Below are 26,952 nucleotides of genomic sequence, written 5' to 3'. Positions count from 1 at the left end.
CTGAAAACAAAGAATTATTAAGTATTGACTACATCGAAAAATAATTATTTATGTAACTTACTGTACGGGATCTTTGGGATTCGGTTTACGTCTCCCGCTCTTAACGTTAGCGGGATCGAGGAGTGTGTATTCCCATATAGAATTGGCACCGCTGCTATACAGTGTATGAACCATCTGCATAGACGACGCAGAAATGTTTAATAGGATAACTAACGAGTAAGATAAGAAACGTTTTAAAATATTCGTCTTACAGCCAATTGCGAGGGACTCCAGGCTCCTTTCTTCAGACTCTTGACTTGAGAGATGTGCCTTCCGAGACTACGGTGCACGCTACAACATTCGTCGCAAATCAGTAGCCCTCTATTTACAGAAGCCCAGGTCGGATCTAAAATTGTTGTAGTCAATTTTATATTTTTTAACATTAAACGATCTCTATCAACTTTATTAAAATATATATATATATATATATTACGTTCTTAAATAGTGTAAAATATTCAAAAATACATTTGTAAATAAACACTCTTAAATACATTCACCTTTAATTTCAATGAAATGATTTATTTAAGCTGGTATTTGTAACAAAGAACACACAAATTAAACTTGACCAGTGAAAACAAGTAACAAGTTTGCATTTCATTAGCATATATTACTTTAGTACCTAGTGTACTAGTAGTTATGGGGTATGTTGGTACTTGGCAAGCTTAATGTCTGCAGCTGTGTACAATAAGAAGACATATGCAGCTAATCGGAAGCCTACGAAGTTTGCTCGAAGTCTGCAGCCAGCAAATATTGCTCGTTGCCGAACTAAAGTATTATTGTAGAACGTGCCTGACACATTTGATCTGGCAAAGGATAATTCTAAACAATAAATATGTAATACCATTCTTGCTTAATTGTAACAAAATCAAATGAAAATGCCAAATTTAATTCTTTCTTCGCTAATTTTCTGTCTGTAAGCTTCATTTACGTCTGTGATTTTGCAAATTATATGACATATTTAATAGCTACAATTCACTTTAATTAAGGCAACATCCGCTCGCAATTCTGATTTGTCAAAAGAAACTACAAAAATTTAACACGGGAATATAAAAATTCTACAATTTCATTTAATTTAAATATAATTAGATAATTTACGATTTGACTATGCAATATCAGAATCAATCCTAATCATTGTCTTCCTCGTTCGTTGTAATTTAACACTAACTATAAAGGATCTTATTATTGGATTAACCAAATTTAATAGTTTTGCACTCAATTAAAGTCAACAGAAATAAACACATTGCATAAAACTCTTATAGTTTAAATGGAATGTAGAATGAATTAAAAATAACAAAAATCCGCCCGAAAGCAAGCCAACGAAGCTAACTTCACTTGATAATGATGAATTTAGAGTAAAAGATTTCTGGAATTACGTATATGCACACCTGTATGTAGGTTGGAAAATTCTGGTAATGAATATACGCTGGTGACTTGATATGCATGGTATTCGGAGTCCAAAAATTTGACTGCATCATACATGAGGCTGCATTTTAAGGAGAAACCCTTTCTGCCACACGTACAAACAATACACACAGAATATTGTCACTACCGATCAACAACTGTCTCGCAAATCTTGAGTGTATGACCTTCAATCTACGATTGCAACTTAGCAAATGTGAATGCAACTAGCTGCACGACTGTAATTGTCAACTTACCCTTTGCCTTATTTCACTACATGCACTTATGATCAACCAAATAGAATTTTTGGCATTTAACATTTTCCCTTTTTTTCAATTTAACTCAGTAGCCTACAATAATATAAAATTAAGGCAATAGGATTTGAAAAGACTGGACAATAAACTGTGGTAGAAAGTCTGCATTCTAATTAAAACACATTGTATCAAGTCAGCAGTGTATTTGAAATGGATATTACGGTAAGTTATTTTGATATGGAGCACTATTAAAAAAAAACTAAGACATTGCACGACTTTGTCGTATCGAGACAAAGTTGAGGTGGAGTTGGAAGAAAAGAAGTGATCCCTGCACCTGTTAGGCACGGAAGAGGCAATCGTTATACAGTACCCGATGAATGCGGACGGCTAAACTCTGCACTTGCTGCCACAAAAGAGGTTAACCTCGTATCTGCAGGCCACGGGAGACACGAACCTTGCACCTGCATCCAGCGAGACGATCCAAGAACAAAGCAATTGATGGCAATTGCTTTGTTCTCGTATTTTGTTTGTTTTTCACACCTATTTTCAATTAGGTGCACGTAGTACTGTTTTTATTTTTGATTGCTAGACCTAAATTCCGTTAGGTGCACTCATCGCATCAGAGAGCACATTGTCACCAATATCTCTTATATCAAAAACAAAGTCATGGACTCCTATTTTTACTTTCCTGGCTCTGTTATAGAGGAAAGTTAGCTTCAATGAGGGTAAACAAAATCATGCCACACACAAACACACACATTAATATTTATACATACAGAAAAACCTCTGAATGTTTTTGCATTTCTTGACATTTCAAGATTTATGTATTAGAAAGATTCGTGCTATTAAATTTTGGTGGTTTAAGATAGAGGGGTGGGGAGATAAGGATGTTCCTGTGTCATATTTCGAGTAGGGTCGGACTTAGTGACGATTTTACTCGTTATTAGCATTTACAATTATTTTTTTTTATAAAACCCATCCCTGCCCTCAAAATTAAGCTTTTTGCCATTTTATTATAATTAAAAACGTAAACAGTTTTCTTTTAATGAAATATCATAACAGATAGTGCCACCAGAATTTTAGATGTTGCCAGGAAAATTAAGCAATTCATTGCTGGATTTTTTTACATTTAAATGAATCCACATTACATTTCTGGATTCACAATTAACGGAAAATGGCACAAGTTTTACCAAAATCGATCCATTAAATTTTGAGAACGAACTCCATTCTATAAGCCCATACAAGATGTGCTAGTGACCGTGGAATATTGCACGACAAAGTCGCGCGATTCGTGCAATATCACACGCACTCGTGAAACGACCTTATATCTCAGAAACGACATCACGGACACCATTTTTTATTACATTTTTTGGATTCGTAGAAAATGGGAAAGTTTAATCAAAATCGATTAAATGGATTTTGAGAACAAAAACAATTCTGTAAGCGTCGTATAGATGCTCTGCTTAAATTACGAAAAATTGAAATACTGTAAAAATAATCATCAATTTTATTTCACAAAACAGCTGTAAATCTAGCCACAAACTTCAGATGTATGACAGTTTCGAAGAACACTGTATGTATCAAAAAGAATATTGGAGTTTAAAATTTGTATAATGTCTTACAATGTGGAAACCTTTCGTTACATGACACAAATCTGACTGGTAGTCAAGTTCTTCCCACACTCTGGTCAACGTTTTCGGTGTAATAGAAGTAACAGTCTTGACAATCCTGTGTTTCGAGTCCATTACATTTGAAGGTAGTGGTGGCACATAAATCCGCTGTTTTACATACCATCACAGACAGAAATCACACAGGGTGTTGTCAAGAATCTTGGAAACGACGGGAATTCACTGCTGCCGTCAGGCAGTGGAACGAGAAAACAGCTTTACGGTGTTACCGGTCAACATTTCCAAGTAGATTATTAAAATATGAAACTTACGAGCAAGAAGAAAAACCATTTGAACAGTTAAGATAGTGTTTATATAAATAATATCAAAAATAATAATAATAACGACAATCAATCAAACTCATTACCTCATATTACTTAACATTGTAGAAAATTACTTAATACTTATATTCCATTAAATATAACGCTATAGATTTTTAAAGCTTAGCTCGACAAACGTCGCACGATCTCTCCAAAGGTCGAAAGGTGCCAGCCGCGATAAAAAGTTACTCCGAAGCATTGGCGACAAAGTAATTAACTTTAACGTTTTTAATAATATAACTATGCATAAAGAAATAATCATTTATGTTAATCAAAGTTATTCTCCAGCATTAATTGTTTGATAAAATCGGAAAAAAAAAGAAATAATAATAATAAATTTCGGATGACATAATATTAAATTAAGCTTCAAAGATAATTAACGACGTCTATTGTTTTAATTTTGCTCGTAATTTATGTATCAAACTACATTAATTTTGATAGGAAACACGTGTAGAAAGCAGTAAAAACTAAATTAATTCGGCATTAAATATTCTACTCTAATACAGATGTATAATTAAAATAATAAAATATATGATAATTATTTTAATTTCAAAGTTCTGTTAAATATTTTATTCTTTAGCATACTAAATACAATTGATGTAAAAGACCATTAAGAACAGGACCACGCCCAAACTTTCTGCTTAGAAGATCCAATTACGACCAGAAAGCTTTCTATTACATTTATTTATCTGCCGTTCCATAGAGGATCACGTTGATTACCAAAATTAATCAATACGAGTGCTGCCTATTTAGTTTAAGTTTACTTTGGATAATCTGATGCTGTTTATTGTATACAAATGAATTAAGAGGAGATTAAATGTAGTCCATAAACGTATACTCCAAAATATAAAGTTCCGATTTGTAGTCCCTGAAGACGGACTAAAAAAGTCCCCGAACACTTGGATGTTTTGTGCACGAAGTAATATACTCCAATAAAACATTTGTGTCTGATTAATCTCCAAATATACTTTCACCTCTTATTGGTCATTTTACGGCAAGCAACACACTTTCGAAGCAGCACCTCCATGTAAATGCAAAGAAAAGGGAAAATCAAGCGATGTTTAACTCAACTTTCTGTGGGAATTCAATCAAAAATAACCCGATTTTTCCAAACGATAAACTGTTAGTGTGTTTCTATCCTTAACTGAGACATGGGTACTGTATGATTTATATAATTTGGATCAATTATCCACGTCAAATGTCATATAAGCTCTGTTATGAAAATCATATAGCACAGTGACGAGTAGGAATTTCTGGATGTGGGCCACAGTAAACTCTGTATTACAGAGTTGCGGGCTTTCAGCATACCGAGTACCAACATAATCCGTAATTACCAGTTCACTAGATAACAAAATAAATAGAAAAAAGCAAAAGCGAATTAGTATGTCCACACAATGCATACAGTATAGAATCAATAAATAACATTTATGAAGCAGCAATCAAGGAGAAAATATGGATTAAGAGCCAAGAATAAAGTAAGAAATGGAGCGATAAAAAAAAGACCGATATATGAGAATAAGTATGAAGAGAAAGAGAGAGACGATAATTCATCAAGGTAGCTAATTAACTTCTTTAACAACATGGTATTGAAAGAGAAGGGCACGAAAATCTAACTTCAAAAACGAGAGCCGAATATTCGATCCTAATACCGTTTCGGTTCTCAATCGTATCTTTCGACAATGCATAAAATAGGAGAGATTTTAAATATATCAAAGCAATGGTCAAACAACCAAGTTGATAGAGTTTGTCGAAGTCAAACCCTAGAATTTCCATACCCGGATACGTCGGTCTTTGTACTTTGCACTCGATACGAGCCCGACGAATCCACAAACAACACGAAAAAGGCTCTCTTACGGTGAAAAAAACCATAATATTCACTTACAGAACCATTCGGAATAATGCTTTGATATATAACAATGATAATTAATACCGCATTGTTCAAAAAATGCTCTTGTAAAATAGAAATATACGAATAAACCTTAATATATGAAGCAACTAACAACTTAAAAAGACAATCTGTCAAATAGAAAATATGATTTTAATGTAACGTTAAGATAATCTCTTAATTAATTAAACATGAATTATTGAATTGTAGAAAAAAAAAAACTAATCATTGCAATCTGATAAACTTATCTAGTTCCACGAAGTAACAATAGTTTATTTTCAATATCTATATAAATATCAAATAAATACCTACTTACGCTAGTTTTATCTAAGCTGTCCTAATTATCTCTTCAAGATATAAAATTATATGATAGCTTTTTTTTTTTTGATAAATGATTCCTTCCTCTAGACTCTTTTTCTAAAACTACGAGAGCTAACGTTATTTATTAAATAAATATCAGATAATATACAAGATACATTTCTTTCTGAATAGTATTTAAATTAATTACTTTGGTAACTGGTTTCTTAATAGCAATTTAAAAAAAAATAATAAACTGGAAATTTCTCCGAAATGCTCGTAAAAATATAAAGATATAAAAGTCAGAATGGTAACCGTTAGTTTTTTTTAAGTAGAAACACTCTTTGGAAAATTCTAAATATAATTAATGACCCACGCTTAGACAATTGCTCCCGAACCGAGGTTTATATTTATTAATAATACAATCAATCATCCATTGAAATTCGCTAAATTATACGTTTTACAAACTAGGTGACGATATTTTATAATATTTTAAAAGAAATATCAAATTATTTCGAATTCAAAATAAAATTTTTTGCGTTTCCGAAGTTAAAATTGGGGCGCACGAGTTAAATTTCGGATATTGTTTCTCGTTCCGAAGAATCTGCACGTAATCGAATCGTCGTATAAAATACGACAAGATAAACGCCGTAAAACCTTTTGGCAAAAAAACAAAAAAATCCATTTGTTTAACAAATGCGAACGTTTTCGGTCGTTTTAAATGGCTTTCCTCGGGCAATAGAAATTTGAATACAAAGACAAAGAACATTAACGATGACAAAACAAAGAACGGCATTCGAACTTAACAACAGATATGTATAAACACTATCCGGACCTACGTGCACCGCAACCACACAATAAATGGGAGTTGCAGGTTTCGGTCCCATCCTAGATCGATCTCTTTTTCCGGCACGTCGAAATTAATTAATTTAATATGAGACGGCAACTTAATCGCATACCTTTAGTCCGAATTATGTAGCATTTGTATATTTAATTAACCGAGACGTATCCCAATAATAAATCTGGCTAGATTATTTCATTAGTAATATGCTACTGGCTTGATTTCTTATTTTATAAAACTTCCGGATTTTTCAGACTCTCTGCAGTCCCTCGATCGCTGCTCCGACACATCCGGTAATCCAACTCTGCAGGGTGGTGCGCGTGAAGTTTTTGTGTTACCCTCATCAATGTATTCAACAGATAGAAACTATATAATTACAGTCCGTCATGAGAAAATGGTCAAGAAATGCCACTTTACGAGACGATACATTCATCTAGATCAAAGATCCGACAGAACACATTTTAAAAAACTGTTAATTATCAATCATTTGTATAATACAATGAGCAGATCAATCCAGAAAACAAAAACATATCCATTAAATATATCATCAAACGATTGCCGAGCTAAGAAGAAAATTGAACTTCCGACGGCCAAGATTGTATCTTGTCCGCCCGATACGTATGAATAGGAGTAGCGCGTGAACCGGTAAATGTAAATCTACATATTGTATGAATAAATTATACGATAATCATACATATAAAACAAGCATACGAATCACACACACAAACTGGTACAAAGAAAATTATAAAAATCGTACGAATAAAACAGAACCGTGCGAATCTCTTCGATAAAATGGAACTGAATGAATTGCGCAAATAAAATAGAATAAATCCTCGAAAAACAAGAAATTGTAAAATAATAAGGTATTAAATATCAAATTTTCCTGTTAAACAAGTACACAATTGACAGATTTATTTATAGTATTTTAATTATCATCACTTTTACGTATCAAAACTTCCCATTTATTAGAATATTAGGTTAATGTTACCCATGGTTCCAAAATGGCGGCTCGTCTCTGATTCCAGCAAATAGAAGGGAAACAGTGGAGACGCACATTCTAACCTAACCTATTCTAATAATTTTATTGGAAATAATTATGGTAATTCATTAGAATAGGTTAGATTAGGTTAGGTTAGAACGTGCGTCCCCACTGTTTCCCTTCTATTTGCTGGAATCAGAGATGAGCCGCCATTTTGGAACCGTAGGTAACATTAACCGAATATTAACAGATTAAAACAATGATAAATGATTATAAAAATATCAGTAATAATATTTTACTTAAATTATTAAGGAAAAATCATTTTAAAATATAAAAAGAGAAAATGATAACATAATTTATATAAATTTTACTTTATCAAACAATATAAGTTGATAAAATAAACTTATTTTGACGTTACGGCTAATTAAAACAGAAGTTTTTGTTATTATTTATCGAATATCCGATCGTATATTTGTTTAAAAGAAAAAATTAGCATTAATGTTTTATAAAATTCCACGACAAATTGATATGTTAATGATTACCAAATGTGCAGTGTAAACAAATATAAGATTTCACGAAAAATTCCAAACGGATGAATTAGCAAGGTTAAAAAACTAACTGGAAAAATATGACGCAAATGAAAATATTCGTAAAAAACATTAACTTTGTGATGCAATTTATAGAATTTGATAAGTTATTTTTTTATATTTTATGCGTATAAATGTTTTTATGTGGATGTTACGTCCATATATACATAACATATATGTATATGCATGCTTATGTATGTGTATACACACATACATATGCAAGCAATAAATAGTTTCCAAGTTTACCGACTCCCCAGAGAATTAATGAAAATGTCAAAACACTATAACATATAGGAGTTAACATTGGATACATTCCGGTATACATTGAATGGTGTATCGGCAAACCAAGACGTACCGAAATGTGTTCAGATATTCCCCGACGAGGTCTTTGGTACGGCAACCAATGCATGTCGCACTCGTTGGGCTGTGGATATGGCTGTGTGTTGTAGCACTAGGAATGTAAATGTACTAGTTTACGTTAATAAAGAAGTATAATGATGACGTGGGTACAGCAAGCTCCAATGAAGCAATATGGCCACCTCTACAGTTTTATCATTAACGCCATTTTTACTACTCGCCCGTGTTAACCAAAAGTCTATCAAATAAAGATAAGTCGGTACACGAGTTGGTCAATTTACACTTCGACGGTAGTGTGGAACTGTGACAGTAGAGTTTGTGGAGTTCCGCTACACATCACTCATTCTGCTAGATGTCAAGACGTCAAACTATAGAAACACTCTTCCGGTCTAGCGACACAACTCCAAAGTCGAGTAGCATTCGGCTTTGATGTTCGATGCCACACAAATTAGCTGCCAGCCGGAGTTCGACTATAAACTGGATAATATTCTCGTCGATGGCTTGCCACCACGGACTATAAACGACCCATACTTTCTACTAACTAAAGCTTTTAAAGCAAGTGTTCGACCACTAACTATAATTATCCGTTTTGCTAGCCGTGATCAAGATCCAAGTAAAGGTACTTAAGTTAGTTTTGAACATTTCACAATATTTCTTACCTTTTTAACACATATTCAAAGTCAATTTAATTCAAAATAAACTCCTTTAGCATTAAAAAAGTTACTTCTACAGTATAGATGTAATATGTCAATGCTTCATAGCTTGTAAAGGCAACATCAGTTATATTTATAACCATATTAAATGATATTTGATAGAAAAAAAAGAATAAACAAAATGTAACTTGGCTCTCGAGAGTAATACGAATAACCATTTAGTTTAACGATAACGATAAACTGCCTCCTTTTTTTTTAAACAATATAATTTATACTCTCGGTATGTAGCGTTTGAAATGATTTATAATAACGGTTTGGAAAAATGTAATTTATTACTTAATTTTCTATAATTATAAGCTCATTAAGTGTTAAACTATTGGATATTTATTTACATCAAAGAAATATATAACGTATAATCTAGGTTTATAAAGCAATTGACTCATTCACCTCTAATAGTATCATATAATGTAACCAGTATTTAATTACACAGGTCTGCAAATTTCAACTAATAAAAAACTGTTTGGACTTTGAGATGTGATTTTTACTAACAACTATCGATACAACTAAAAACAATCTCTTAAATGTTTCCATCACGTAAAGTTTTGATACAAAGGCTTTACAAAGTTTTGTCAAAAATTTATAAAAGCATATTATATAAATATAAATAACAGTGTTTTAATTTATTTTAACATGGAAAAAATTACCAATTCCAGTCTATTATCAACATGTATGGGTACAAAAATACAACATAAGCCACTAATTAGCTTTGGTGCTTATCAGTTTTCCCTAAAACTGCATTTCGTGGACCTTCTCTAGGTTCTGCATCTGGAATGTCCCTATGTATCATCCAACAGTAATTTGCCATCATACTGACATTCCACCATCCCTTCTATCTCCTTAATGTTCTGATGGAATCTTTTGTCTTGTTCTTCACTTACAGACCCTAGATTTTCAGGAAAGTAATCCAAGTGCAAGTTCAGAAAGTGTACCTTTAGGCTCATATTGAAGCCCAGTTCATGTACTAAGGCTATAATCTCCATATGAACCTAGGGGAGAAGAAGTAGAAGTAAGCCCAGTTCATGGTACTTAATTAACAAGTTCTTTACTATTTCTTTATACTGCACTCTTAGAACCTATAACCGGCGTGATATAAAAACAAAGGATGCTTATCACCACAAACGTTTTCGAACTGCTGAGAGTTCTTCTTCAGGTGTGAGACTGAATTACTGATGGGACAGAGCGAATCGTTAAAGGAAATTCGAGAAACAATTATAAGGTGTTACATGAAACGCGTGTGTGTTCAGTTCATCTAGTTGACCCAACATGACCTTAAAGGTCGGAGTCTATCAACGTCTGCCATGCTGTCGACATAATCAATTCATCCTTAAAATTGATGCAGTTCTCACTGAGGGACGATTTGTAGATTTGAATGGCCTCTAGCCACTTAAGGTGTTCGTTGTGTGTATGAGTTTCGCCTGGTGGAAGGCCGCCACAGTGTCCGGGTTGGCGGCATACGTGGCGAGGGCAGAAGTACTTCTCTGATGACGTATGTCTGCTATATGTTCCTGGAGTCTGACTTCCAAGGAATGTTTTGTGGATCCGATGTAAACGAGGTTCCTATCAAACCTGTTGTCCCTAATGGGAATGCTATATATTCCAGGGAGGCTGTTCTGTTTAGGGGAGTCCTTTCTGTTGCAAAGGATGTCAAAGATTGTAGGACATCTCCTGTACGCAATCTTAATACCTCTTTTCTTGACCGACCGCCACAATAACAACCCCCCCAATATGATACAACCGGTCCCTAGCGCTCTCGACGAGGTACAACAGATCCCTATCACATTCAATCCATACCTAAAAAACACTCTATTCCGAGATTGCCAAGAAAAGAGATATTAAGATTGCATACAGGAGATGTCCTACCATCTTTGACATCCTTCGCAACAGAAAGGAATCCTCTAAACAGAACAGCCTCCCTGGAATATATAGCATTCCCATTAGGGACAACAGGTTTGATAGGAACCTCGTTTACATCGGATCCACAAAACATTCCTTGGAAGTCAGACTCCAGGAACATATAGCAGACATACGTCATCAGAAAAGTACTTCTGCCCTCGCCAAGTATGCCGCCAACCCGGACACTGTGGCAGCCTTCCACCAGGCGAAACTCATACACACTACGTCACACAACGAACACCTTAAGTGGCTAGAGACCATTCAAATCTACAAATCGTCCCTCAGTGAGAACTGCATCAATTTTAAGGATGAATTGATTCTGTCGACAGCATGGCAGACGTTGATAGACTCCGACCTTTAAGGTCATGTTGGGTCAACTAGACGAACACACACGCGTTTCATGTAACACCTTATAATTGTTTCTCGAATTTCCTTTAACGATTCGCTCTGTCCCATCAGTAATTCAGTCTCACACCTGAAGAAGAACTCCCAGCAGTTTGAAAACGTTTGTGGTGATAAGCATCCTTTGTTTTTATATCACGCCGGTTATAGGTTCTAAGAGTGCAGTATTTTACACATCCTGGTGTTCTGCAGTGTAGTGTAGTATATTTCTTTATAATCGGGATCTTTATTGTTTCCTAGAAACTTTGAAACTATTCCCTTAAATGAAATCCAGACATTCCCGTTCATTGAAGAAGTTCTGTGTCTGATATTGATTTCCTTATATCAGGTCCTGTAAATACACCTTCTTTTAGTATTGCTTCAGACAAGGCTGGAAACTTTTTGCATAAATACAAAAAGCAGTCTCCATCCTTTGGCCTTTATGAACTGTTTCATTAATCCCAGCTTAACTATGCAGGGGTGGCAACAGCCCTTTCTCTGAGTTCACCAAGCCGCTCCTCACAATATTCTTTATGCCAGGTTGTAATTGTTTTCTAGGTAGCCATTGCTTTTTTAACAACATAATTAAATAAATTACGGCTACTGAAACGTGTCACTAATATGGGCGTGAAATATGCGTAGAGAACATCTATTTATCCAATAAAAATGGTTTTGTAGAAAAATCTTACATGATAGAGAAAAACTAGTAACATTTTTAAATTCAGCATAAAAAAGCATGTAAGAATCACACAGAAAAAGTCAAACAGTTTTTCCACTGCAGACCTGTGTTATCGGGAGACGGCAAATGAAAAATTAAGCAATAAATTAGCTGGCTTACAGAATTAATCATTTCTTTTAAGGATATAAGATAAATCTTCAAACCTAAGGTGATATCTATTAATGCATTAAACAATTTATTATTATAGTAATTGATTAAAACAGTGCCGAACAGTTTCTTCGTAAGTTTATTTAACAAAACAGTCGGCAGTTTTAAGCAAAGGCAACGGGTACATTCCAATATGCATCAAACAGTGCATCAGTGAACCAAGTTGTACTAAAATGTGTTCGGATATTCACTGGCAAGTTCGTCGGTGCAGCAACCGATACAAGTTGCACTTGTCGGGCCATTGATAAGGTAAGCTCTGAAGTAGCAATATGGCCACCTCCATTACTCGTCTGTATTAATTCAAAGTTATTTTGACAAAGTAAGTCTGCAAATGCTAATATAGTGCCATTTGCTTCCACTGTCTCGTTAGGTTGCCAGACAATACAGCCAGAAAAAGGTTATCGAACCTTTCACCATTGCATCAGTTGAGACCAAGATTAAAGCATACTGGATAGTATCCGATGTGTAGCCTCTTGTGCTCTTAAGGAACTCATACATATAGAAATGCAGGAATTCACTAATTATAGAAATTAAAGGTTGAAGAATGGCTTTAAGAATAATTTTATTTTGGTTCATTTTATTTTTTCATTCATAAACAGAGCATTTACTATATGTTTAAAATCTTAAAAGCCTTCTTGTAGTATAAATAAACATTCTCAGACAATCCAAGGCTTGGAGATTATATTAAAAAAGTTTTGATGTTAAAACTCATGTTTTAAACTTCCAAAATATAAACAAATATTTAAAACGTGGGTTTCGACATCAAAATACATTTAAAACAGCCCATCGGAAGCTGTCAGAAGACCTAAACCCTAAGGTAAAGGTGAAGATTGGAAGAGACTCACCAGTGGCCAAGTAGGTAAAAACAACTTAACAGTGGTAATTGATTGTGGGATTTTACTTTGCCAATGAGCTAGCCATGTGGAGTTTTTTTTAGGTTTTCTTCACTTTTCTAACATGTAAATAGGGTCCAGTATATCATAGAAAGTCCTCCTGGGAGGCATCCTTCTAGGCAAATTGCCATAACCAAATAAACCAAACCACAGAGGAACAGATGCATATAAAACCAAACCTAATATATGTTAATCATCAAATGATACAGCCAGTTTCTTACTGAGCTATAACTAATCATATATCTAATTATTAAAATTTTAGAGGGCCATTTAACCATCAATCTCTAGCCCAAATTACTTAGTATCTTAATAATTAATTAGCCATATTTTATCCCGACGAGTACCCAGAAGAGATGCGGAGAAAACGAAAGATCATATTACAGTGGATAGTCAATTTTGAGAGCAGTCAGAGTAGATATATGATTTTTGTATGCCTAAATTAATTCTTAATAACAATACCACTATAGCTAACAGTTGGAGAAAGATAGAACTTTATAAGCTCATTTATTTTAAAAAAAGATATCTTGCATGTCTGTGAATAATCTTTCACATTAATACATTCAAATGTGTAGTGCATAACTGTTATATCTTTACACAAAAAGGTCAAATTGGATGAGTTTCTCGAGACGCCCACCTCACGTACGTCCAAAATACACATCTGTTAGTAATGAACCATACAACTGTATTCGTCGAAAAACTTATGCAGTGTAATTTACCGTACTGAGAAATAATTACCTGATGTACAGTACAGTAGAATTGAAAAGTATTAGAATGTTAAAAACTTTTTAAAATTTGAATAAAGTTACTGTACATATCAAATTGTATTGTATATAAACTTGAATTTCTAAATACAGTTTTCTTCACAGAGCTCATTTATATTCATTAAAGGATCTTTAAAAATGCAGTTTTCAATCTAAAAAATCAAATCTTTATCAATTTTGAGTTTATCTGCATTTAATATCACATTAAATTTTATCCAGAGCAATATAATAACCATTCAGCTCGCACAATATGGATTATAAATGTAAAAGTAGACCGACAATTTACACGAAACTATACAATTACTGGGACATTGCATGATTTTTGTCATATCACAATGCAATTGAGGAAAGAAAGAAGCAATCCTTGCACTTGTTAGGTACAGAAGAGAGGATCCTTGCACCGACGGTCACAAACAGGGGAACTTTGCACTTGCCACCATAAAAAGCAGGCTATCCTCATACTTGCTGACATACAGAGGCAATCCAAGAACAAAGCAACAGAACTCCTATTTTTTACATTTACATGGACCATTATTGCATTTATGGATTCCTCATTGCAATTAATGGAAAATGACAAAATTTTATCCAAATTGGCCCATCAAATTTTGAAAGCAAACTCAATTCTACAATTAAGCTATAGAGGACATGCTAGTGACTTTGAGACATTGCCCTACGAAGTTGCACAATTCTTGCAATATCACTTTGTCACATGTGCTCGTGCTACGACCTTATATATCAAAAACAAAGTCACGGACCCCCATTTTTTATTACATTTTTTGATTCCTCATTGCAATTAATGGAAAATGGTAAAGTTTAATCAAAATTGATCAAGCAGATTTTGAGAATGCACACAATTCTGTAAGTCACATAGAAGAGACTTCGCTAACACTCCACCTCAATTAACAAAATATATAAGTCAATACAAAATCGAGATTAATACTTGTTAAATTGAAGCATGAACTGAGTTTATAAAAATTATTCAGCATTCTTATTACAGGAAGAATTATTGAAAATTGATGACAATTAAGTTTTTCACTTAATTCACCCAAAAGTGGCCAAACAGATAAAATCACCGAACACTGGTAGTCAGTTGCAACTTTGATTCTTGCCAACAAACTGGCCATATGGTGTTTTTCAGATTTTTTTCGTGTATCTAACAACTAAATAGGAGCCAGTTTCCCCTAGAAAATACACCTAAATGGCACCTGCATGGCAGAGCACCCAAGTGTCACGTTGCTTTATTCAATCAATCCAATCTGGCAGTGAACTTCAATGTCGCTTGTGCCAAACTGGGACCCAAAGCTAACAAAAGTCCTAAACATGTCAAACAAAACCCCTACAATCTACAATCAAAACAATTGTTTTGATCATGGGTCGGGGAATTCTTTTTTCAGTTGAGAACCAAAGGCTTTTGTTTGAGAATGCAAGTCTCATCCTTTGTAGTGGGGACCGCATTAAAATTTCAAACCACTGCTCAAAATGAAGTTGTTCTTCCTTTGTTCCGATCCATTACGTTAATTCCCGTTATCTCCCTATGTTATTATCATGAATAGAAGGGTTACATTAAACTCGAAACTCTTCTATCTTCGACGACTGATACACCATAAAGCACTCTAGGAAACGCTAAATTAACTAAAAACTCCAAAAGAAACAGTAAACCAGCAAGTCCTAATTGAAATATAACGCTTAAACAATTTCATTATCATTACACAATCCAAATAAAACTTTTGGATTAATTACAATTCACTAATCTTATTATCTAAATCTATCATTCACAAAATTATATGACAGAAATGAAAAAAATAAAAATAAACAAGTTATAACAATAACTCCTGTTATATAATTATCTACATAAAATAGCAATTGCCTATACAAATGAAAAAAAAATTAATCATAAAACAAGCTGACGTTTCAAGTATTCAGACAGATCGTTCGAGCCGCGACATTTCAAAATATCCTCTCAATCTAATTGTTTAAATATTAAATACCGACGATAAATAACCTTAAATCTTTATCGATATTGTGTTGAGACATTTTTACTTCTGATAAAGATTTCATTTGATAGGATACATTTTGATTAATAACATAAATATCTTGATAATGACAACATTATTAATTACAAATGCTCGTCTTAACCAAATGAAGCTTCTGCTAGGATCGATGTATATCTTACCACTCATCAATACCGGTTCTGCCTATTTTTTTTTCCTGTAATTAAACCATTTTTTTGCTGCAAGTAGCTATTATCGAGTTGAAAACATTAAAAAATTCTCTACTAAAGCTTCGTGCATTACAGAATGTTCTAAACTTCTATAGAGAAATTATTCCCGACGATTGCTAAATGTCAAAAGTAGCATATCCTGAATTTTATATCAGTAAAATTACTATAAAAACTTATATAAGATCTAGTTAATTTTATATTAAGTTTCTTATCCAATAATTATTACTAAACAACAAAATACAGTGTGTGTGAAAAGTTACTGTGCAATGGAAAAAAAATTTAAGTTTCGCATACAATATTACAGTTCTTCCAACCGCAAACATCCCTTGGAAGTCCCAAAATCTAGGAGAGCGAGTTCCTGAGACTTAGCAAGCCAGATTCCAAGGGAGATTACAAGACAGGCAAAAAAGGATTCAAAAACTGTAATCCAAAAATTGAAATATCCTTGAACAAGCAGTAACGTCATCTTCTGCAAAGTGGAAACGTGCGGGACATACAAACATAGGGGTCTCGTATGCAACACCGTATGTATAGCTTTAATGCCATTACAAATTTCTCACTGCGCGATAACTTTTCGGGCACCTGTATATATAATATTTATTACCAGTATATACTTTTGTCAACCTTTCATTTGAGGCTACTCGTCTGCCTCAATACACAAAACGTTAAAAGATCCCTCTGGCGATGGCACAATATTAAATTTCCTCGTGCACACGTGAAAGGGCAAAGTGATAAGACACGATTTTATGTAATGTTTACTTACAAATTTTCTTAATCAAACATTATATTTACAAAATTTAAGTCAATTTAGAATATTTTATTTGCCAAGAAACCCTTTCGATTTTCTCAAAGCCACCGTCTCTCCTTTGAGACAGAAGTTACACGTTCGAAAATGGAATAAATTCTTTTATAATAAAACATTTTAAATAATTAAAACAAAAATGAAACTAAATTACACAGTTTTAGTATAAAACGATCAATTTATAGATGCTTAAATCTAATTTTAATATATAAGTCATAATTTCAGACGTTTCGCATAATTATTTATTTTCACAAGCCTTGATTCGGCTTACGAGAATCATTTAATTCCATTCTACTTTCGTCTTATTTTCAACTTGTAAATCTATGCATCCTTTTTTAAATAATTACACAGCTTCCTTTTTATAAAGGAAATACAATAATTATACTTTATATCTATTAAAGAATCCAACTTACGGTTTTATTACAGCAAATAAAAGTAGGAAAAATAATTTGTGGGTCGACTCGATATTAAAGTACTCATTTTTAATCGATTAGATATGAAAATTATACGAAATAATTGGCATACAAAATCTTTTCGTATTAAGTTTAGCAATTAATTTATGTAAAGTCAATTGTTTTGTGATAATCGGAAATAATAAATTTTAAAATTTATTCTATAATATAATTTCGACCGGGTGCTTAATCGATTGTCGTTTACGAGAGATTCCGACAAAGTTTAACGCTGTCTTTCAATGTCGTTCGGTTGGTATTGCTGTATTTTTCCAGCTTAGTTTATACATAAAATAAAATATATATCTACTGTAAAATAAACTCGAATATAAAATACGACAATACATCACGCACGACTTATTTATTACGTTGATTTACTTTTTGAAAGTTTTACGATCAAAATAATTAATTTATATAGATTTAAGAATTATTATTAAACTGGGAGGTAATAAATACATTTTCGGGAAGACAATAATTAAAGAATACTTCATTTTAAAGGTTAATGTTACCTATGGTGCCAAAATGGCGGCTCATCTCTGATTCAAGGAAACAGAAGAAAGAAAACAGTGAGGGCGCACGTTCTAACCTAACCTAACCTAACCTATTCTAATAATTTGGTTGGTAATAATTATGGTAATTTATTAGAATAGGTTAGGTTAGGTTAGAACGTGCGTCCCCATTGTCTTCTTTCTTGTTTCCTTGAATCAGAGACGAGCCACCATTTTGGCACCATAGGTAACATTAACCATTTTAAATAAATTTTACTCTAATTGTTACAAAGAACATTCATATTTATAAAATTACATGCAAAACCAAACCAGATACTTGTTAATAATCAAATGATACAGCTGGATTCTTCTCGACAATAAAGCAAATTCATATTATAGTCGGACAAGAATGAGCTGTATCGTTTGATTGTATTTATAAAATATTTATTTCTCTTTAAAATATTTCATCGTCCAGAAAATCAGATTAAAAAGAAGTTTTAATTGTAAAAAAATTCATTAAATACTGTTGAAAATAATTTATAAATACAAAGCAATAAACAAAAACAAATTTATGAGAATGTTGTTAGAGTTTATAAGTACTTTAAATGTTTCAATATATAAAACTGCATCCGTTAGCATTTTTACAGTATTTATTTATTAATATATATTATATTACTAATGTATACAAGCTTGTTGTGAAGTCAGGTACAACATATGACAGACCATGTAATCATGTATAAAGTATTTGGACTGTTTACTGTTTAATAAATATATAACTGATAATAAAAGGATGTTAAATTTTAGTTGAAAGTACATTTTTCACATTGCTAATAGGACCTTACAGTTTTATTTGTAATGCTCTACCTCTGAATGAGGCAACTGGGACCTTATCAGAACTGTAGACCATGTCCATGGGAGTAAAAGAAGTCAAAGGAACCGACAGCCTACATGCAATCTTTTGCAAGATATAGTCACCTATTCGGAACTTTGAAATGTAAAAAATGGGAAAAAAATTTAAAGGTAAAATAATCTATAACTATTTCTTAAAATAATGCTAAAAATCAAGCACTTTCTACTTTACTAGAGATGGCTAAAAGCTCGTAAAACACAAGAAGTGTCATTGCACCGAATACTTCCAAGCCACATTATGTTAAACCCGTCACGTTTACAGACCGATTTTGAGGGCCTATATCTTGCCAAGTCACATGCAAATTGGTTCCTTTGACTTCGTTTTTTATTCTTACGGGCACAGTCTGTGATAAGGTTCCATCCACTTCGTTCGGAGTCGAAATTTTATCTTTTACCATGCACACAGAACATTAAGTCCCGAACGATAAATAAAATGTTTAAATTGACCAATATGTGCCATATTACTATTTCAAACTCCAGTCAATATGTCCAGCACAGTTTTATTTTAAATATTTTGTTAAGAATAGGATACTGTTCTCAAAACTTTACAAATTAAACCATTTACAAGCTTTTTAACAGATTTTAATTTATGACGTAAATAGTCAAGGCAGATCCCATAAACAAGAAAAATGCAGGAAGGTAGATTAAGACGATTTGAACACAGAAATATGTTGGAAAGATCGGGAAATCGGAAGCAATCGAAAGGAGGATGTTGGGAAGACCAAAACCAAGATGGAAGAGACAAATGGAGAAGACAGATCAAAGATGGAAATGCCTGTATAAACATGGGAAAGCAAGACAAAGATGGCGTAACTTAATAGTCAGGGTAACAGTAAAGGTGGTCCTATAAGAAAATTCAGAAAGATAAATTTAAGACGGTTTGGACACGTGGAGTACGTCAGAAAGGGGGAAGACCAAAGCCAAGACGGAGGACCATTTGTTTGTTAAGTTAAGGCAATGCAACACTTGGACAATCTGCCCAGGGGGAAATGCCTTCCGGGAGGTCTTTTTAAGGGTAACCGTCTCCTATTCGGATGTTACAAACACAGAGAAAACCCAGAAAACTCCATGTGGCCCGGCGATGGACAAACCCACAACCGAGCTCCCAGCATTCAAGGAACAGAACTGCTCGGCCACCAGAGAGTCAGAGAAGCGGAGAAGACAGATCAAAGATGAAAGCATTAACCCCATACAAACATTGGAAGGAGCAAAGACAAAAGAAGATGTAACTTAATAGTATGGAAGCATTGACTCATAAATATTAAATTAAACCTTAAACAAGACACATAACATACCGATTCGGTTAAAAAACACCAACTAATCCGGAAATATTTTGTATTTAATGTGTTTAACGCACCAAATTCTGGTTGTGGATAGAGTTTTACGGGGATTTAATTAGGAAATTACGGACTAATCATTCGTGACGTTTACCGTAAAGATTAATGACGTAATAGAGTATTTTAAACCGAAATAATCACCTTTGGCATTGCAATCGGCACAAACATCGACGCAACTTCTTAATTTTCCTCTCGACATCTTATCTTCCACCAAAGAGGGGCCACAGCTGTCGACTGACGATCATGAACGGAAATTACAATCCCACTCTTAACGTAACCTGCCGATAACTTCACCATTTAACATTAACTCGCGACGTGTAACAATTAATAAGGAAAAAAATAAATAAACTTTATATATTTTTGATTTTTTTGTTTGAAATTCCTGCAGCCGACATTACAGACAGCGGAAGTGCGTCGCGGGCGCCCTCTGTTAGTTACGGGAAGTGACGTGTTATTTCCGAATTAAATATATTGACCCCCACCCGCGAAATGAATTCCGATTTAAAATAAATTCCTATTTTTAAACGTAATATATTTATTTACAGAAATTCTAGACGTATTTCGATTTTTTACGTTTTTTTTTATTTAAATTTTTAGTAATTTTAATGTTGGGTGGTGTTTTTAATGTTTGGGAAATTTCTTTAAACATTAGTTATGTATTAATTTAAATAAAGCCTTCGAACATCTGGTCTATGTAATACTATCGACAGGAAAAAAAAAAATGTCAATGGTGCAGTTTGACATCTGCTGGAGCAGATGGGAAACAGCACAGGATTTTTTTAAAATGTAAACAAAAAAAAAAAAATACATATATCCTTTCTACTGAACGTTTAAGCATGCATTACTAATTTCCAAAGCTATCCCGTGTGTTAAGTGGACACAGTTATGTAATTTTTGTGTGTAATTGCATGCAGCATTCAGAATAAACATTCCTCAGCATTGTATACTTATAAACTAATGTTACTGAAGTATATTTGTGACTTCTGAATCGTTAAAAATGTTAAAAAACATACAAGCAGTTTGTTATATTATTACATGTTTAGAAATTTAATTTACTCTATTTATTGTTCTTATGAGTTACATGATCTCTTACACTTTGATTTTCACTTTATATCAAGTAAAAAAATAATAATAAATATTTGCAAAGTAAACCTTCAAGCATATAAAGATTTTACAATCATCACCACTTATATATTCGGTTACGAGTAATTATGGATGAATAATCTGTCGACTTGCATAATTCATTAATTAAAATTGCAGTTAGTAAATCAAAGTGATTGCTTGAAAGAATTTTAATCTGTATGCTTCTTACAAACAATTATGTGTTAATTCATTTCATTTTCTTCCGATTAATCAACAAATATAACTTGCAATGCTTTGAAATGATAACGATTGAATCACACGGGTCATAGGGTATTAATCGTTCCGCTTCCGAATCTAGCAACCCTCTTCAATCATCAATGAAATTTAATATGAAATTTGGAATCACACATCCATTTGCAGGACCACAATTCTAATTTGTCCTAACCTTGCTCTCTCCATTTCGTGCAAAAAGGAATAAAACTGCAACAGCGAAAGCTCCAGATATACACTCTGTAATCTATCATCCTGTCAAATCATCAGTGAAATTTACTGATATGAAATTTGGAATCATACAGCCATTTGTGGGACCACTGTTCTAACTCAAATATTCCAAACTTGCTCTCGCTCTCTTCGTTCCATGCAAAAAGAAATAAAACTCCAACACAAAGATCCAGATATACATTATATAATCTATTATCTTCTCCAATCATCAATATTATGATCAACAAAATTTACTGATATGAAATTTGGAATTATACAGCCATTTGCAGGACCACCGTTCTAACTCAAATATTCTAAACTTGCTCTTGCTCTCTCCATTTCATGCAAAAAGGAATAAAACTGCGACAGCGAAAGCTCCAGATATACGTTCTGTAATCTATTGTTCCCTTGATCGATGACCAATTTCAACTGTAGAAAAGTGTTTCCAACTTTATTTAATTCACTACTAGCTGCAGTAACTCCAAACTTCCACTCCATGTCCACTAAACGATTAACCATTACTAATTCATTCAAATGCATCTTTGCTATTTCTGAATAATCTTTATTCCATTTATTAGCGAGATAATCGATCTTGTCTTCGTTTAGGCCCAATTTTTGCAGATCTTCTCTCAATTGTGCCACTGATATTCCTTTCTTGATGGCTTCTTTGGGTACAAACAAGAAACTCTTGATTATATTCTTCAAACCTGCCAAGTTAAGGCTTTCCTCATTGCAGTAGGCTTCTAACTTGTCTAACAGCTGAGATTGTTGTTTTGACGTTAAAAACTGTAACACAATATCGGTTAGACGACAAAACTGATCTTTGTTCAGTTTATTTAACGTTTGAAAATCATTAAATAACGTCTCGGTAGGCGTGCCTTTACAAACGTGTAGCGTGGTCGCCATTTTTCCCCACAGTAACACAGCCCGATGAGAATGTTGTAAAAAATACCCTAAAACTTCCCTCGTCGATGCGTTTAAAAAACGTCAATGTATCTAAAACATTCATTTAATATTTATTGTAAAAAAATTTTCATATTTTTTAAAAATTTCAACGTTTATATTTTCTATTCTTTTTACAAAAATTGCTAAAGTTACTGAAATTTCAGTAGAAATACATTCAACTCTGAAAGTTTGAAGCGACATCTGTCAATGTAAATTTTTCTGATTTATTTTTAATATTTATGAATAATAAATTATTAAAACAAAACTTATCGTGATAAATTTTGTTGTATTAATACTTCTCGATTTAATTCATTATTTGTAAATAATTATTCAAGCATTCTATGTTTACTTTAATTTTAAAAATATACTTGAATTTTAGGTTCTGTTTTATATTTTCATTTTATTATTAAACAAAAAACGTTGCTTTATTAAATAATTTAAATAAAATTGCGAAATATTTAATTTCAAAAATAAATAACCAACATCGCGGAATAAACTGCGATAAGATTAAACGAAATTAAATTTATGAAATATTTAAACTAGCGATCTATGGATTGGAAATTGAGATGCCACCAGGCATCTTCTTAATTTTCAATCTTAAATAAAATAAAAAATTAAATTTAAAATATTTAAATATACGTATAACAAGTTGTGAAATTATAATATTTTTAATTAATTTCTAAAATTTTAAAAAATAAACTTCAAAAACTGAACGATAAATTCATCAGCGAACCGCCATTGATTCTTCTGCTCTATGAGCACTTTTTTAATCAATCCCACTGTGGATTCGGCCAGTCCACAATAGGGAGATCATAGTCGAGGCATAAAATATCCGGAACTGACAATCCCCGAAAAATTCTTGAGGTTTTCCGTTTCTTCTAATGGGATACGGCATCGCAACACGAGGGCGATCTGCCAAGGAGGAGGTGTCTTATAAGGAAGCTGATCTTTATTTAGGTGTTAGACACGTCAAGAAAACTCAGAAAACTCCACGAGTTTGGCTCATTAGTGAAATAGTGTTGTGGTTTTATTCATTCCGCCTGTGGAGATGTTTTAACCTGATGTGTTTCAGGGTTCCCCAGCGATTGGTTGACACTCTAAGTGGTTAACTCTTTCCGCCCTGTGGGCACTAAGAGGGCCTTTTTTAGTAGGCCCATTATGGGTTCGGCCGGGCCCACAATGGGGCGACCGGGTGGTGAGGGACGGGGCCCGACATATCCGAACGGACCACCCCCCGAAAAATTCCTGGGGATTATTCGACCCGTTCGGATTCGATCCCGGGTCCCCCAGAGCGGTAAGCTGCCCCCTTGACCGCTCGGCCATCCGGCCGCTCAACACACCTGACACCTGGTAAGCCTGTACCTAAAAAAAGAAAAAAAAAAAAAAAAATTTTACTATGATTTATTCTATAAATCTAAACTCATACGTCGCGACATCGCATACTCAATATAGCGTTCAAGTTGCTCGAGTGCGAAGATATTACAATTCAACAGTGTTTTATAAAAGAGTTAAAAAGGGTGACACCATGATATCCGCACCGGGTGTCACCCATGCTAGCTACGCTACTGTTACGTAGTATTCTTATTTTTATTTTTGATCTCGTTGAGTAGTGGAGTTTTGAATTTGGCTACAATTTGACAGTTTCTATTAAGAACGCTCGTTGTCTCGTGTGACGTGACGTGATAGAATAATAACGCTAGAAGACTCACGCTCTACACATTTTTCTATCGTGGGAGAAAGGCCGTGTGGTTGTTTCTGTCTCGTTTTTTTTTTTTTTTTTATTAGAATAAGTGCACCCTATGCGTGTATAACACTAAGAATACATAAACCAAAATACATGATACAAAGTAAACATAAAATTAGTGTTCGGCTTTAGTAAAAACTAAAATGTAAAACTAGAAATTAGAAATTATAGTCTTTTCTTCCATATATTTTGAACATAATTGTAAAAAGCATCAAACAGTGGCTTCTGAACAAGCATGTCGAATGGACGTGGCCACCTGAAACCAAGCGTAAAGATTTCTAATTTAAGAATAAGTTATCTTGATCGTAAATTGGACAATGATAGATCATATGGTCGACGGCGTCTAGATTCTCTGTAGAGCAAAAGCAAGAGGCAGTTTCTGCCCGGTTATGCACCGCCAGGTAGCTATTAAACTTATCGTGCTCAGTAAGTAGTTGAGCAGCAGCAAACGTTAAGTGGTGATGAGAACCTGATTCAACACTAGGAAATTAAAGTCTTGTTATTCTGTCAGTTTTACTGCCCAACCATTGTTGATCCCACTTTTGCATAGCGTTGTCATGAATATAATTTGTAAGGCTGCTACGTGAGAGAGGGATGTGAGTGTAGTCCAAGTCAGTGTCCTATGCAGCTTACTTAGTCTCAAAGTCGGTTTTTATATTTCCTAGCATGCCAGTGTGACCAGGAACAAGTATAAAAGTTATCTTTTTTACGTGATTTTTAATATGGTGCTGGATATATGTGATTTATTGCTATTGCAATTGGCATTTAATAGAGTTTTTAGGACAGACTGACAATCACTGTAAATGTTGATAGACAGAGTTTTGTTTGGTAGTGAAGTGCCCCACTGAACAGCTTGGTAGACAGCCAGCTTGATAGATGCGGTATATGGGGGTACATTCTAGAAAATATTTTGGGCAAAATATGTCAGTTTGGAGGAAGATGCAAAAACTTGAGCCGGCTTTTGGACCCATCTGTGTAGATATTAATGTGAGCCCGCAGAAAGATCCGATCCGATCAGAAAGAGAAACCAAAAATCCAAGGCATCGCGATCAGATCAGAAAGAGAAAACAGAAGTCCCAGTCATCGCGAATCAGCAAAGTAGTCATCGAGCATTGAATAATAGACTGGCTCAATGTCAACAACGATTGTATAAAAACCTGATCGACTCTGGAAAGGAGGCGATCATCCAGGAAGGTCTGAATCCAGTGTCTCCAGTCCCGGACATAAGACTGATTCCAACTTCCATAGTCCAGGAGGTCGTCGCATACGGTCATCGGACCACCTATCAAGGTATATCGACTTTGTAAACTCTCTCCCACTCGAGGTTTTTTTTTTTTTTTTTTTTTTTTTTAACTCTTTCCGCCCTGTGGGCACTAAGAGGGCCTCTTAAAGTAGGCCCATTATGGGTTCGGCCAGGCCCACAATGGGGCGACCGGGTGGTGAGGGACGGGGCCCGACATATCCGAACGGACCACCCCCCGAAAAATTCCTGGGGATTATTCGACCCGTTCGGATTCGATCCCGGGTCCCCAGAGCGGTAGGCTGCCACCTTTACCGCTCGGCCATCCGGCCGTCTCCCACTCGAGGTTAGGCACGTGACTAATTTATTGGTTAGATCGCGATTAGCGATAGGGATATTTTATCCGCATTTTAGCAGTAATTATCTGTATACCTTTATTTTATGTGTATCTTTAGTGTATGTTCGCTTTTGTTAGTTAATAAACCTTTATTGTTATTTGTCAAACCTGTCTCCTGTCAAAGTAAGGACGCCTGTCGACTTACTGACGCACCTCCCCACTCACTTTTTGCCCTCCTAGCCATCCAACGACAACGAGGTCGGGTTTTACCAACCCGTGCAGCGTAAGTGGTCAGCGAGGTTTTCCCCCTGACTCTCTGCTTATCTCACATTAATGTCTGCATGGTTATCCATAAAGGAAGAAGATGACACCAAATAACTTTGTTTACAGGGTGATGATCAGAGATAGTAGGGTAATTGCAATGTGGTAGCATATGAACAGCCGTAGATAGGAGTAGAGACCGTTGTTGAGCCTTGATGTTTGTAGTTCTGATGTAGTAGTTTAGAACCTTTTCTACAATACATAGTGGCAAAGGAAGGATCTCTGCTAGTATCAGAGAGGAATCAGTAGAAACAGTTCTGCAGCACTTTGAAATTCTGATGGCAAACTGTCTTTGAAGAGAGAGTAATTTACATGTTATTTAATTTTTACTAGTTACGTGACCCCAGCTAGAGGCCGCGTAAAGTAGCATTGGTTGTATTGCCCCATTATAGAGTTTTACAAGCTTTATGATTTAGTCCCCAGGTGCACCTAGCACATTTTAGCA

General features: G+C 34.2%; 3 protein-coding genes across 5 annotated transcripts in view; 1 reads left to right on the top strand and 2 right to left on the bottom strand.

Annotated features, from left to right (window-relative positions):
* Positions 1-20,771, bottom strand: part of Git (ARF GTPase-activating protein GIT1) — a 34,108-nt gene extending 13,337 nt beyond the window's left edge. For all 3 annotated transcript variants that reach the window (XM_067267631.1, XM_067267632.1, XM_067267633.1), the window contains exons 1-3: positions 20,499-20,771; positions 252-385; positions 62-174 (exon numbers count right to left, since the gene is read on the bottom strand). In XM_067267631.1, the coding sequence (XP_067123732.1) occupies positions 62-174; positions 252-385; positions 20,499-20,556 (305 nt within the window). In that variant the 5' untranslated portion in view covers positions 20,557-20,771. The remainder of the gene's footprint in view (positions 1-61; positions 175-251; positions 386-20,498) is intronic.
* The window catches only part of LOC136972965 (PHD finger protein 12), a 152,363-nt gene that overhangs the window by 91,310 nt on the left and 34,101 nt on the right, over positions 1-26,952 (top strand). The window lies entirely within an intron of this gene.
* On the bottom strand, positions 21,377-22,853 carry LOC136972987 (COMM domain-containing protein 7-like). The gene has a single exon (XM_067267667.1). The coding sequence runs from the start codon at positions 22,824-22,826 to the stop codon at positions 22,221-22,223; it is 606 nt and encodes a 201-aa protein (XP_067123768.1). The 5' UTR covers positions 22,827-22,853; the 3' UTR covers positions 21,377-22,220.

Source organism: Centruroides vittatus, unplaced genomic scaffold (assembly GCF_030686945.1).
Source record: "Centruroides vittatus isolate TY-2023 unplaced genomic scaffold, ASM3068694v2 contig_3068, whole genome shotgun sequence".
NCBI classification, from domain to species: Eukaryota; Metazoa; Arthropoda; class Arachnida; order Scorpiones; family Buthidae; genus Centruroides; species Centruroides vittatus.
This window is presented reverse-complemented; position numbering and strand designations above follow the sequence as displayed.

What these genes read in the sequence shown, in the direction of transcription:
- LOC136972987 (XM_067267667.1), bottom strand. Translation starts at nt 22,826, where the DNA reads ATGGCGACCACGCTACACGTTTGTAAAGGCACGCCTACCGAGACGTTA.